Genomic DNA, 15,036 nt, shown 5'->3' on the forward strand with positions numbered 1-15,036 from the left:
ACCCCTATTTCTGTAGGGAACTGAGAGCAGGGCAGGCAGTAACCCTTCCAACACTTTCCCCTGTCTCTGCCCCTATATATTAGGTACCTACCTAGTGCTACCAACCCCTATTTCTGTAGGGGAATGAGAGCAGGGCAGGCAGTAACCCATGGACCTTGCTAAAACAGCCGACATAACTACAGTAAGTGGCGCGACGCTTCATAACAAGGAATCAGTTGATATCAGGGATCTAGAAATAATATTTTTCTTTCCTAAGTTCCAGTAGAATCGATACAATGTTTATTTAATGATTGCTGAGACGTTGGACACAAGAGGCAGAGAGTTCTGTGATTCTATGAAATTCATGGGTTTCTATATAATGATGTTACTGCAGCTGGAATTTTATAAGAATTGAATTTAAGAAATGAAAGAGAGGGACTGCCAGAACTATTTGGGGCCCAGTAGGGAGCGGGGGGGGGGAGTTTCAAGTGATTCTGATATGGAATAACATGGGGTCAGTTTGGTGGTTCTGCTCCTTTATCTTCCATTTCTCCTATTTATCTTTATTCTGCCCGGGGTACCCCTGGAACTATAGCGGGGTGACTGTTACCCCAATGTTTCTATATATCTGTAACCTTGTTATGGGCTAAGGGGGCCCAGCCTGAAGGCCAGTTAGGGGGGGATTTGGGGTGAGTGCTTATTTGTGCCCTGGGTACCCCTGGAACTATAGCGGGGTGACTGTTACCCCAATGTTTCTATATATCTGTAACCTTGTTATGGGCTAAGGGGGCCCAGCCTGAAGGCCAGTTAGGGGGGGATTTGGGGTGAGTGCTTATTTGTGCCCTGGGTACCCCTGGAACTATAGCGGGGTGACTGTTACCCCAATGTTTCTATATATCTGTAACCTTGTTATGGCTAAGGGGCCCAGCCTGAAGGCCAGTTAGGGGGGGATTTGGGGTGCTTATTTGTGCCCTGGGTACCCCTGGAACTATAGCAGGGTGACTGTTACCCCAATGTTTCTATATATCTGTAACCTTGTTATGGGCTAAGGGGGCCCAGCCTGAAGGCCAGTTAGGGGGGGATTTGGGGTGAGTGCTTATTTGTGCCCTGGGTACCCCTGGAACTATAGCGGGGTGACTGTTACCCCAATGTTTCTATATATCTGTAACCTTGTTATGGGCTAAGGGGGCCCAGCCTGAAGGCCAGTTAGGGGGGGATTTGGGGTGAGTGCTTATTTGTGCCCTGGGTACCCCTGGAACTATAGCGGGGTGACTGTTACCCCAATGTTTCTATATATCTGTAACCTTGTTATGGGCTAAGGGGGCCCAGCCTGAAGGCCAGTTAGGGGGGATTTGGGGTGAGTGCTTGGGTGCCCCCAGGAGTCGCAGCGGCAGATGGGCGGCTTTTGATCGGGGAGTCCGTGCGTCGGCAGATTTCTGACACTGCGAGTAGGAAATTATCGAGAAACATATGTTCCTTTTTATAAACTTTTAAGGACGCGTCGCAGTGACTCCATCAGGCTGAGTGGAGGGGTCCGCAGGGGCTTCGGTGGAATCGCTGCCATAAGCAGCTTCTCGGTGTTACTTGGCCTTGTTTCCGTGCGTCGCTCTCGGATTCTCGCTGTGATTGTGATCATTAAGTGACGGCGCCCGTAAAGCCTGACGCTGCGGTGAAGAAGCTTTTATTGGGGGCTGATTAGCACAGAACGCTTTGATATATATATCAGCGGCGCGGAATCGCCAGGAATAGCCATTGTACAAACCCGTATTCGCGGCGGCCATTGTCTGGCGCTTATTAGCCCTGTACAGAAACAATGACGCTTTAATTAACAGACACAGTAAAGGACAAGTGGAAAAGAGCAAGCGGCGGAGAAAGAAATCATTGTGGGGCCGACATTTTCGCGGCGCAGACACTAATTGCGACGGTTGAAGCCAAATTGATCTTTCACTTTACATTCCATTCAATAAAATTCCGGAGCTTCAATAATGTGTCCGTCTCAGGAGTATCTGGCATTTCCGCGGCCAATGATGCTCGGCGAGACGCGCCCAAGCGCTTAATCGCTCCCCCGCGACACTTAGCCAACCGCAAATCCTTATTCATGGTGACAGGGGGCGCAATTATGGGAGGCTTCGTACGGCGGGAGCCCCGGCGCGGAAAGGGTTAAAGGGAGGCATAATGAGGAGAGATACATCACATGCAAATATTGATATTTTTTTCTTCCCTTAATTGATTAATGGGCGCCATTATAGCGGCATCACAAGCCAGAAGCAAGGGACTCAATTACACGGCCCGCTAAGTGAAAGCATCAGCTGCATCATTAAATGGATGAGGGAATATCCCCAGGCACCGCCTGCACTGGGCTGCACAGGTCTAAATAGGGGGTGCAAGGAGGGGGCCTCAAACTATAGCAACAGTAGGATATGTGGGCAAAGTAACAATGGTACAAAATAGAGAGAGAGAGTAGGGCAAGATGGAGACAGTAGGGCAAGATGGAGACAGTAGGACAAGATGGAGACAGTAGGGCAAGATGGAGACAGTAGGGCAAGATGGAGACAGTAGGGCAAGATGGAGACAGTAGGGCAAGATGGAGACAGTAGGGCAAGATTGAGACAGTAGGGCAAGATGGGGACAGTAGGGCAAGATGGAGACAGTAGGGCAAGATGGAGAAAGTAGGACAAGATGGAGACAGTAGGACAAGATGGAGACAGTAGAGCAAGATGGAGACAGTAGAGCAAGATGGGGACAGTAGGACAAGATGGAGACAGTAGGACAAGATGGAGACAGTAGGACAAGATGGAGACAGTAGGACAAGATGGAGACAGTAGGGCAAGATGGAGACAGTAGGGCAAGATGGAGACAGTAGGGCAAGATGGAGACAGTAGGGCAAGATTGAGACAGTAGGGCAAGATGGGGACAGTAGGGCAAGATGGAGACAGTAGGCAAGATGGAGAAAGTAGGACAAGATGGAGACAGTAGGACAAGATGGAGACAGTAGAGCAAGATGGAGACAGTAGAGCAAGATGGGGACAGTAGGACAAGATGGAGACAGTAGGACAAGATGGAGACAGTAGGACAAGATGGAGGACAGTAGGACAAGATGGAGACAGTAGGGCAAGATGGAGACAGTAGGGCAAGATGGAGACAGTAGGACAAGATGGAGACAGTAGGGCAAGATGGAGACAGTAGGACAAGATGGAGACAGTAGGGCAAGATGGAGACAGTAGGACAAGATGGGGACAGTAGGACAAGATGGAGACAGTAGGACAAGATGGAGACAGTAGGACAAGATGGAGACAGTAGGCCTAAATGAAGATAGTGGAGTTACCCTTTCATTACGTGTGTGAATAAGTTTAGCTGCAGAGAGACTAACGTTACTATTGTGGTACTTATACGTCGGGAGAGCTGAGGATGCTGGGAGCTGTAACATTACAAAACCTAATGCTATTAAAATAGATTTTTGCATCTAATTGGAGACCTTATGCCACTATATGGGTATTGTTTGCTTTGTGCGCATTAATCCATCCTGACACCCCCATAACTTACCTTCCCCCCCCCCCCCGCCCCCCATCCCTATGCTGTACCTTTATTTATGGAAACCCGGCTTTGGTGCATGGGAATTGACTCCTTTCATGTGCTCTCTCCCTTCCCATGTTGATCCGTGTAAGAATTGAAGATTAATGTCATATTGAGCGATGCTGCTTAGGAAGCCGTGCCGAGATCTATACGGCGTGATCAATACCTGGCTTCCCACATTATACTCACGCCTGAAAGAATATAGCAAATACTAATGTATCTGTCAGCACAAAATAACCATTCAACCAACAGACAGACCCTAGAAGCCCCATCTGTGCAACGGGGAGAACTAAATGAGACAAGAAAAGGCTGACGGAAGGTTCTAGAATGGATGGAAGGTGGGGGGGGGGGATGAGCAGAAATTGGATTTTGATGCCTGTTGTAACTGTGGTTTTATCTCCTTCACTATGAAGCTGAAAGAACTACAACAAACCTAAAGCCAATGAGATATGTTGGATATGGCCAATGAGAACAAGAAGCCAATGTCCAGTAGCAACATCAACCAGAGCTTCCATTTCATTAGTCATTTCTTCAAGACAGAATGTCCATTTGATGCTTATAATAATTAGAGATATAACCAACCAACGAACCGGCAGCTTCCAATCTGAAGATGATCTACAGCCCATCCCACCAACACCCAGGATACCAATCATATTCCTTCTCCTTGTCAGTTCCAATGCCCTGCTGCCAACACTTACTATTTGGCGCTGAACCTCTTTTTCTGGGGCTTCCTAGGGTACCAGCCCCACAGTTTGAGAACCTCTGGTTTAGAACAATGCAAAGTAGCCTAGACCTTCTACAGTTCTACAGGGAACACGAGGCTCATTTATTTGGGGTTTCCCAGAATGCACTTCAACTTCCTGGTGGTTGCCCTCAATAAGTACATTTTTGTCATGTTCCTGCTGTGTGCTGCTTTCAAAAGAGACCCCTGTTGGGTACTAGTATATATTATGAAAGATGGAATACCCAAACCCAACGCAGGTCACATGGTGGTCCTTCATACAACAATCTCATACCTTCCAAAAGCAGTTCTGGGGTCCTGAACTGTGTTTTTATCTATTTCCTTCACTATGAAGATGAAAGAACTACAACAAACCTGAAGCCAATGAGATATGTTGGATATGGCCAATGAGAACATTAGAATTCAGGGGCTGAGCAAGAAGCCAATGTCCAGTAGCAACATCAACCAGAGCTTCCATTTCATTAGTCATTTCATCAGGACAGAATGTCCATTTGATGTTTATAATAATTATATTAGAGATAACCAACCAACCTGGCGGCTTCCAGTCTGAAGTTGATCTACAGCCCATCCCACCAACACCCAGGATACCAATCATATTCCTTATCCTTGTCAGGTCCAATGCCCTGCTGCCAACCCTTACTATTTGGGGCTCAACCTCTTCATCTGGGGCTTCCTAGGGTACCAGCTCCACAGTTGGAGAACCTCTGGTGTAGAGCAATGCAAGGTAGCCTAGACCTTCTACAGTTCTACAGGGGACATGGGGCTCATTTATTTGGGGTTTCCCAGTGTGCACTTCAACTTCCTGGTGGTTGACCCCAATAAGTACATTTTTGTAATGTTCCTGCTGTGTGCTGCTTTCCAGAGACCCCTGTTGGGTATTAGTATATATTATGAAAGATGGAATACCCAAACCCAACATGGGTCACATGGTGGTCCTTCTTACAACTATCTCATACCTTCCAAAAGCAGTTCTGGGGTCCTGAACTGTGTTTTTATCTATTTCCTTCACTATGAAGATGAAAGAACTACAACAAACCTGAAGCCAATGAGATATGTTGGATATGGCCAATGAGAACATTAGAATTCAGGGGCTGAGCAAGAAGCCAATGTCCAGTAGCAACATCAACCAGAGCTTCCATTTCATTAGTCATTTCATCAGTACAGAATGTCCATTTGATGTTTATAATAATTATATTAGAGATAACCAACCAACTGGCGGCTTCCAGTCTGAAGATGATCTACAGCCCATCCCACCAACACCCAGGATACCAATCATATTCCTTCTCCTTGTCAGGTCCAATGCCCTGCTGCCAACCCTTACTATTTGGGGCTTGAACCTCTTTATCTGGGACTTCCTAGGGTACCAGCCCCACAGTTGGAGAACCTCTGGTTTAGAGCTTCTAGAGCTCTACAGGGGGGCATTGGGCTCATTTATTTAGGATTTCCCAGCATGCACTTAAACTTCCTGGTGGTTGACCCCAATAAGTACATTTTTGTAATGTTCCTGCTGTGTTGCTTTCCAGAGACCCCTGTTGGGTACTAGTATATATTATGAAAGATGGAATACCCAAACCCAACATGGGTCATATGGTGGTCCTTCATACAACTATCCCATGCCTTTCAAAAGCAGTTCTGGGGTCCTGAACTACCAGTTGGATGGGGTTTTAAGCTGTTGTCCAATCGCAATCTGGGGAGTCCAGGTCCCACCATGGCTGTCACATGGGGGTCCCCCATGCCAGTCACCATCTTCTATTTGATGTCAACCCCCTCAACCACGTACTGCACTTCCTCCTTGTAGTCACAATGGGGGGGCAGACCTGGGTCACAGGGGCCACGGGGCCCAGGGCCTACTGCGATTTTTCCTGGTGCCCAGTCTGGCCCTGGCCATGCTAATAGCCATTAGTAGGGATTAGGATCCAGTCCAAGGTCCGACTGGTGGGTGTAGGGCACACTGGGGCCCCCATTGATCCCCCTGTGACCCCCATTATACTTATCTTAGGCGCAATTGGGGGAGGGAGCTCAGCAGGGCATTGGGTCTGGGTCAGTGGGGCCCAATAAGTTTATTTCCCAGTTCCCCACTGGCCCAGTCCAACCCAGTTCCAACTTCCCCTTTAGAATTCAGGAAGAACCATCGGAAGGATAAAGTCTCCGGCTGGAGAGAAGAATTGCTTGGATTTATCCGCCCTTTCTGGGTTACTAGGTAACGATATACGGCTGATACGGAAAAAAAACCTCTCTTTATATGACCAATTTGCAAGAATTAACCGAGCGCTACGGCAAATATCCTAGGAAATATCACCCCCTAAATAACGATCAAGCCGGCGCCATAGAATTCTCCCTCCGCCGTGATTTCCAGACCGTTCCGACGAGGCGACTCCCATTGGGTCCCCTGGAAATATCGACAGACGGATGAAATGAAATGTAATTAGGAACAGGCCGGGGCCCTTTGTACATAAGAGCTGGTGGAATCAAATGCTGCTTTCTCATTCGCCGCCGTTTCACTCTCCGGCCAATGAAGCACTTTTCCATCTTGTTCTACTGTCTCCATCTTGTTCTACTGTCTCTATCTTGCCCTGCTGTCTCCATCTTGCCCTACTGTCTCCATCTTGCCCTACTGTCCCCATCTTGCCCTACTGTCTCCATCTTGCCCTACTGTCTCCATCTTGCCCTACTGTCCCATCTTGCCCTACTGTCTCCATCTTGTCCTACTGTCCCCATCTTGCCCTACTGTCTCCATCTTGTCCTACTGTCTCCATCTTGCCCTACTGTCTCCATCTTGTCCTACTGTCCCCATCTTGCCCTACTGTCTCCATATTGTCCTATTGTCTCCATCTTGCCCTACTGTCTCCACCTTGTCCTACTGTCTCGATCTTGCCCTACTGTCTCCATCTTGCCATACTGTCTCCATCTTGTCCTACTGTCTCCATCTTGTCCTACTGTCTCCATCTTGCCCTACTGTCCCCATCTTGCCCTACTGTCTCCATCTTGCCCTACTGTCTCCATCTTGCCCTACTGCCTCCATCTTGTCCTACTGTCTCCATCTTGCCCTACTGTCTCCATCTTGCCCTACTGTCTCCATCTTGCCCTACTGTCTCCATCTTGCCCTACTGCCTCCATCTTGTCCTATTGTCCCTAAATAACGATCAAGCCGGCGCCATAGAATTCTCCCTCCGCCGTGACTATTCCCATTGGGTCCCCTGGAAATAGCGACAGACGGACGAAATGAAATGCGTAATTAGGAACAGGCCGGGGCCCGGGCCCTTTGTACACAAGAGCTGGTGGAATCAAACGCTCTTTCTCGCTCTCTGGCCAACGAAACGCTTTTGTTTCAAACCAATTGGCGTCCAAATGGCCTCGGGGTCACGGGAGCCGGGGGAAGAGCTTTCCCGCATTACACACGGCGGGGCCCGCGGCTGCAAACAAACGAATGAAGGTTTTTATTTGTTCCTTCCCACGCCGGGGTCGCAACCTTCCCCCCCCACGTGGGCACCGAGCCCCTCTGATCCGGCGCCGGCCCTTGCCGCACAAGCCCCGGCTATTCTAATGTATGCTAATTTGATTTTAATGGGATCCCAATCCTTCGGCTGCAGAGCCGCTCGAGCCGCAGTAACTTATAATTACACCTAATTGGTAATTCTAACATAACAAATTTCCAGGATAAATTATCCCTTGTTAATAGCCCCGGGGGAACGACTGAGGTATATTCCTTTTAGTGTAACTGTATCAAATCGTAAAGGGGAAGCAAATTCATTGGCTGAGTGGGAGGGGCCGGGATATAACGACCCCCTTTTTTTTATTGCGGGAAGGAATTTATGCAGAAAAGGAGGTTTAATGAGATACTTACTGATTCCTCTACTTTCCTGTTTATCAGCACATTCACAGCTACAGGGGCGGAAAGTACCGGCACGGGCCCCAAACCCATTCTAAGGGGCCACATTAATCATATAAGGTGGGAATGTTCCACATAGAGACTTCCAGCTGTGCTTAACCTACAACTTCCGCCAATACCCAAAGGCTAAAGGTAGAGATAATTACTATCCCCCCTACTGCCTTATTCTTCCCATCAATCCCTACGTATTGGCCCTAATACTGGCGTCTTGCCCTACTGTCTCCATCTTGCCCTACTGTCTCCATCTTGTCCTACTGTCTCCATCTTGTCCTACTGTCTCCATCTTGCCCTACTGTCTCCATCTTGTCCTACTGTCTCCATCTTGCCCTACTGTCTCCATCTTGTCCTACTGTCTCCATCTTGTCCTACTGTCTCCATCTTGCCCTACTGTCTCCATCTTGTCCTACTGTCTCCATCTTGTCCTACTGTCTCCATCTTGTCCTACTGTCTCCATCTTGCCCTACTGTCTCCATCTTGTCCTACTGTCTCCATCTTGCCCTACTGTCTCCATCTTGTCCTACTGTCTCCATCTTGCCCTACTGTCTCCATCTTGCCCTACTGTCTCCATCTTGTCCTACTGTCTCCATCTTGTCCTACTGTCTCCATCTTGTCCTACTGTCTCTATCTTGCCCTACTGTCTCCATCTTGTTCTACTTTTTCCATCTTGCAATTGGAGTTGGGAGCAATAAGCACAGTTTCCCAGCACTGAACAAGTCTGTCCCTTTATCCCCATGTCTGATTCCTGTGCCATATAATGACGGGAAAATGCCATCATTATCTCTATATGTAAGGTACCAGCAAGGGGCCTGACACAGGGAATCAGCATTCTCATTGGTCACTTCTCTTGCACTTACACTCACATTGTTGCTCAGTAGAATTCTCATTGGGGAATTTCCTTGCATCTAGAATTACGACTATAGCAACACTAGGGGGCGCAGTGGGGCAGCGTTATGGTTGGGTTTATATCCCCTTTAAACAGGTCCCAGTAAATATGTGTTTTGCCCCCTCTGCCAGTAAAGGGTAACGGGCCAAGTTCTCTTATCAGGAAAATCCCATTGAATTGAGCGCTAAGGGGGGGGGGGGGAGAGAGACAGTTAACCCTGTGAGTGCCAATCTGATCTGTCAGAGCTGAGAGAAATCCCTCTCCAAGTTCCTGTCCTGGTACCGGTTCCTGATTATTATCATTGGATCAGAATGCGGAGGGACCGACTTATCTTTACATGAAAAGCGACTTCAAACGAGCTCTTTCCCGTGTCAAATGTGCGGTGATTACGGGCTGAGCTGCTGATGGGCCATTAGCTCGGTGTTTGGCCTCTTATCCCTTGAAATTATTGGCTTTCAGCTTTAGCTGCGTGTTCGGCTGATTGGCCCCCAGTTAGTGCCCTAAATACTGAGAGGGGCTCATCTGCCTCAATCATTGGCTCTTAATTACGGGTTTATTCTCTCTGCTCTGATATCCCTTCATACAATGTGTGGGGTGTAAAGTGCTTGAGTGGGACCCTCTGGGGCATATGGTATGTACCCAGTGGGGCAACTACATGTACAGCGGATGCCACTGTCTTTATATGGGCACAGAACCCCTCAGTGACTGCTAATATCCTTATCATTTACAGTAGGGGGTACATTATCCCTTATAATACATGAGTGATACTCAGAGTTCCCTGTATAACTCAGCCTGCAGCCTTGTGCCTTTATATGGGGGGCACAGAACCCCTCAGTGACTGCTAATATCCTTATCATTTACAGTAGGGGGTACATTATCCCTTATAATACATGAGTGATACTCAGAGTTCCCTGTATAACTCAGCCTGCAGCCTTGTGCCTTTATATGGGGGGCACAGAACCCCTCAGTGACTGCTAATATCCTTATCATTTACAGTAGGGGGTACATTATCCCTTATAATACATGAGTGATACTCAGAGTTCCCTGTATAACTCAGCCTGCAGCCTTGTGCCTTTATATGGGGGGCACAGAACCCCTCAGTGACTGCTAATATCCTTATCATTTACAGTAGGGGGTACATTATCCCTTATAATACATGAGTGATACTCAGAGTTCCCTGTATAACTCAGCCTGCAGCCTTGTGCCTTTATATGGGGGGCACAGAACCCCTCAGTGACTTGTGATATCCCCGTAATTGCACATTATATATAATTGCGCAGCAGTCGCTTTTCTCCGTAGCGCCGGCATCTCGCTAATCGATAGAAAGACAAAAACGAAGAGAAATCAATTTTGCAGATGAAACAGGGCCGGAGATGCAACGCTGTTCCTCTGGGATCACCCCCCGGTGTCACTATGAATGGAGACGAGGCAGTGGGGACGGGAGATAATGGCACAGATACCTCTCTCTCTCCGAGACGCGGCTCCATCCAATTAACGGGAGTGAAACGGTTGCACAGAGCGGAGGGAAAAGAGACAGATAAGAGGGGGAAATGGATCTGTTAATCTGTTTGTTACTGAGCTTGTCGGTGCCGCCATTGACCCCTGTTATTTCCCTGTGGGCCTCACTCTGTCTGTCGCTGTGTCTGCATCATCCGCTGTAGAACTGCTGAACTGTAACTCCCAGCACGGCAGCCTCATTATCTTTATAGAGCACGGAGGGAGGGGGGTGGCAGCGGGGTGCTGGGCCCCTGATTGGCACCCATACCCACACCCCAGGGTGAGAGCAACACTGCCATAAGGAATCACAGGGCCCCATTCCAGCTAAAGTAGCCCCCAATGACAAAGAAATGCCCCCCCCCAGTCACATGATAACTTTACTCTGTCCACCATTCAAGCAAGGTCAGGGTCGGACTGGGGGGGTGTAGGGCCCACCCCCCAGGGGCCCCCCTAACCCCCCTCCCAGGGGCCCCCACTCGACGTCCTCCCCCAAGCGCGAAAATTTAGCGCATCAAGGGAGGAGCAGTCAGGCAGGGGGAGCGCCAACAAGGGTTGGATCTGGGCCACCGGGGCCCACTAGAGTCGGGGCCCACCAGGATTTTTCCCAGTCTGACCCTGACCCAGGTCCACCCACTCTCACTGCAAGGACCACCCCTTTCAAGACCTACCAATTGCCCCTTTACATTCCCCTGGCTGCAGTACCCACATCCGCCACTGGTGGCAGCAATGAGTCAGACTCCAGTTCAACAGAGTAGGGGGGGGGATTCTGGATACTAGGAGAAGCTTGCTTTGTGGCACCCAGTTGTGCCACCAAAACCCCCAGCACCTATTCTGCCATTCCAGGGAAGGGTGCCCTAATGAGCTACTCTAGAACCCCCAGTATCACAGGGATCCACAGCCAATCAGGTCGCAAGATGCCAAGGAGGTGGTTGAGCGGTAAATTTTGCCCTTTAAAGGGGAAGTAAACTCTAACAATATGGGGTAGAAATGTTCATATGCTGAACTTATTGCCCTATGCTCTATCTGATTATATAATTCTGATGCAGACTGCACTGATTAATGAGCCGCCATGTAATGGGACATGAATTACTAATCAGCCGCGTATTGTGACATTTATATTCTATATATACTGTATAATGTGAGTCCCTAAGCTCAGGTAAGTGAGCCTAGAGGGGTGCCAGTACCAAGGTGGGTGCCCAGATGGCATAACGGGGGGGGCAAGGAAAGGGTTACAATATTGCTGATTATGACAGAAAAAGACAGAAATCTCCCCCCCCCCTGAGGATTCGCCGCCGCTCCGTGATACGAATGTGACAGTTGGCACAGCCTGTAATTCCGCCGCCGCGCACAGACCTGCGAGATTTATTGCGGATTTGTCAGAGGCAGAGACTGTCAGAAAGTGACTTACGGCGCCACTCGCCCTCCTCTCCAATAAAAAGTAAAGATTTAATGGCGGAATAACTCCCCCCCAGCCGCCAATATCCCGTATGCGTTACTGGCACTTTGTATCGCGCACGCCAGCCACACGCCGGGCACGAAAAGGGGCGAGAGTTAATATTAGCGCTTGAATAAACCAGCCCCGCCTCCACTGATACCCAGCTAATCACTGATTGGCCAGAGTTACACCGGTTTGATGGTGGTTAAACCACCCATTAGCCCATGGGCAGTAACCCATGGCAACCAATGACATTGTTGCATCCATTGTTCTACCTGCAACTACCTAAAAAAAAGCCGATCGCTGATTGGTTGCTATGGGTTACTGCACACAGTGGTGATAAATAAGCCCTAGGTAAGTGCCTAGGTGTTCCTTCCCTGCTGGATCCAACTGCACCCCTCCAATTCCTGGGGTGCTTGGAGTTGCATTTCAAAAACAAATGAAGAACTAAAAATCTGTTATCCGGAAACCCTTTATCCAGAAAGCTATGGCTGTGCTGTATCCAATGGACCTGAGGCTGAATGGGTTTTGGTTTTAGTTGATTGGTCAATAGTGCAACATCAAATAACCACCCACCCCCCACACTAAGTCCCCCCCCCCATTTGGCCATCCACCTTGCAGGGGTAGAAGAAGCTGGGGAGAGGGAAACTCCTATACAGCAGGCTGTGTGGTTGATGCCCTCTTGCCCCAGGACCCCCCCCCACCCATGTAGAGTTGCCACCTGGCCACATACTGAAGAATTTGTATCTACCCTAAAAATCCCCGCCCTTTTCCTTGTTTTCTCCGCCTTTATACTCAGAGTCCCACCTCAGCCCCGCCCATTTCCCCACCCACTTTACAATCACATTCATCCTTTCCCTGTCTGGTCCACCCATTTTACACCCCCAACATCATAGCCACACCCCCAAATGATATCCCAATCTATCCCCCATCTGAAAACCAAAAAGGGTGGTACCCCAACTATTGTGGGCCCCCCTCTACCAACTCTATATTGATGTCATCATCTTCTGGCCAATAAAATGGGCTCTGTGGTTCCGACTTTAAGTCATGGGTCACACAGCGGTGTAACTTGGTGGTTCCAGTCCCCCATATAAGTCCCTCCTCCCCCAGCCCCTCCCAGCCTTGACCAGAGGGGGGGGGGGGACTAAGATGCCCAAGCCCCGCCCCCCCGTGACCACAGGGTCTGCTGTATATAAAGTTATGCCCCTGGGGCCACAGACCCTTGGGGTCCCTGAGTTCCTGGGAGTTGATTATTATTATAATTATTTATATGGCGCCATCAATTTACGCAGCGCTTTGCAGAATCGCCATGGCAGCTCCCGCCAATAAAAGCACAGGGTCCCCAAACCATAGAAATGTTTATTCAAGCTTTCACAACTTTATTCAACCTTTTTGCCCTGAGGGATTTATTATTCAACTGAGATACAAAAAGATCAACGGTAGTAGCTCCTCCCCCCGCCCGTGATGGGCGGAGATTCCCCCGGTCCGGCTTTCCGCTGCGGTTCCTATTCGACATCGGTTGCTCCTCCCGATTAATGATTGGAAGATTCGGTGGCGGCTGCACCCCAAAACCACAAAGTTGTGAGAAGGAAAGTTTTTGTTTTTTTTCTGTTTTTTTTTTTAAAGGTTTTTTGTTTTTTTTCTTCTTAATTTCTCAGCTGAAGAAGCCAAAACACAGAGATAAAGTCGACGGATAACGAGACTGGCGCTAGTTTGGGGGGGAATAAAACTGATTGGGGTAAATGTGGCGCTGAGTGGAGTCCAATGAGTGACCGGCCGGGCGCCCAACTCTCACGTCAGTTCAAACATCACTGTCAGGATTAGAAGCACCAAAGTCAGTCTGTCGCTGCCCACGGGCCCAGAACCTGCAACCAGAACATACGGACACGGGTCACCCAGCGGTTCTGCTCATAGATACAAACTGCACTTCCATTTGGCCCCAAAATATCTCATTCTTCCCAATATCCATTGTGTCTGTCTTTCCCTTCCCTGCACTGCTGGTTCTGACTCCTGATACAACTCCCCAATATCCATTCATTCCTCATTCTCACTGGGTTTATAGTTATGTGTAACTGTCACTGTGTCTGTCTTTCCCTTCCCTGCACTGCTGGTTCTGACTCCTGATACAACTCCCCAATATCCATTCATTCCTCATTCTCACTGGGTTTATAGTTATGTGTAACTGTCACTGTGTCTGTCCCTTTCCCTTCCCTGCACTGCTGGTTCTGACTCCTGATACAACTCCCCAATACCCATTCATTCCTCATTCTCACTGGGTTTATAGTTATGTGTAACTGTCACTGTGTCTGTCCCTTTCCCTTCCCTGCACTGCTGGTTCTGACTCCTGATACAACTCCCCAATACCCATTCATTCCTCATTCTCACTGGGTTTATAGTTATGTGTAACTGTCACTGTGTCTGTCCCTTTCCCTTCCCTGCACTGCTGGTTCTGACTCCTGATACAACTCCCCAATATCCATTCATCCCTCATTCTCACTGGGTTTATAGTTATGTGTAACTGTCACTGTGTCTGTCCCTTTCCCTTCTCTGCACTGCTGGTTCTGACTCCTGATACAACTCCCCAATATCCATTCATTCCTCATTCTCACTGGGTTTATAGTTATGTGTAACTGTCCCTTTCCCTTCCCTGCATTGCTGGTTCTGACTCCTGACACAACTCCCCAATATCCATTCATTCCTCATTCTCACTGGGTTTATAGTTATGTGTAACTGTCACTGTGTCTGTCCCTTTCCCTTCCCTGCACTGCTGGTTCTGACTCCTGATACAACTCCCCAATACCCATTCATTCCTCATTCTCACTGGGTTTATAGTTATGTGTAACTGTCACTGTGTCTGTCCCTTTCCCTTCTCTGCACTGCTGGTTCTGACTCCTGATACAACTCCCCAATACCCATTCATTCCTCATTCTCACTGGGTTTATAGTTATGTGTAACTGTCACTGTGTCTGTCCCTTTCCCTTCCCTGCACTGCTGGTTCTGACTCCTGAGACAGTACAGAAGGTAGGGCCTATGACTAT

General features: G+C 48.7%; 1 protein-coding gene across 1 annotated transcript in view; it reads right to left on the reverse strand.

The window, feature by feature from the left end:
• Positions 1-13,339: 13,339 nt before the first annotated feature.
• The window catches only part of igsf21 (immunoglobin superfamily member 21), a 256,988-nt gene continuing 255,291 nt past the window's right edge, over positions 13,340-15,036 (reverse strand). The window contains 1 exon segment of the mRNA NM_001078772.2: positions 13,340-13,863. Within this exon segment, the coding sequence (NP_001072240.2) occupies positions 13,790-13,863 (74 nt within the window). The 3' untranslated portion in view covers positions 13,340-13,789.

The sequence above is a fragment of the Xenopus tropicalis genome, chromosome 7 (genome assembly GCF_000004195.4).
Source record: "Xenopus tropicalis strain Nigerian chromosome 7, UCB_Xtro_10.0, whole genome shotgun sequence".
Classification (NCBI taxonomy): Eukaryota; Metazoa; Chordata; class Amphibia; order Anura; family Pipidae; genus Xenopus; species Xenopus tropicalis.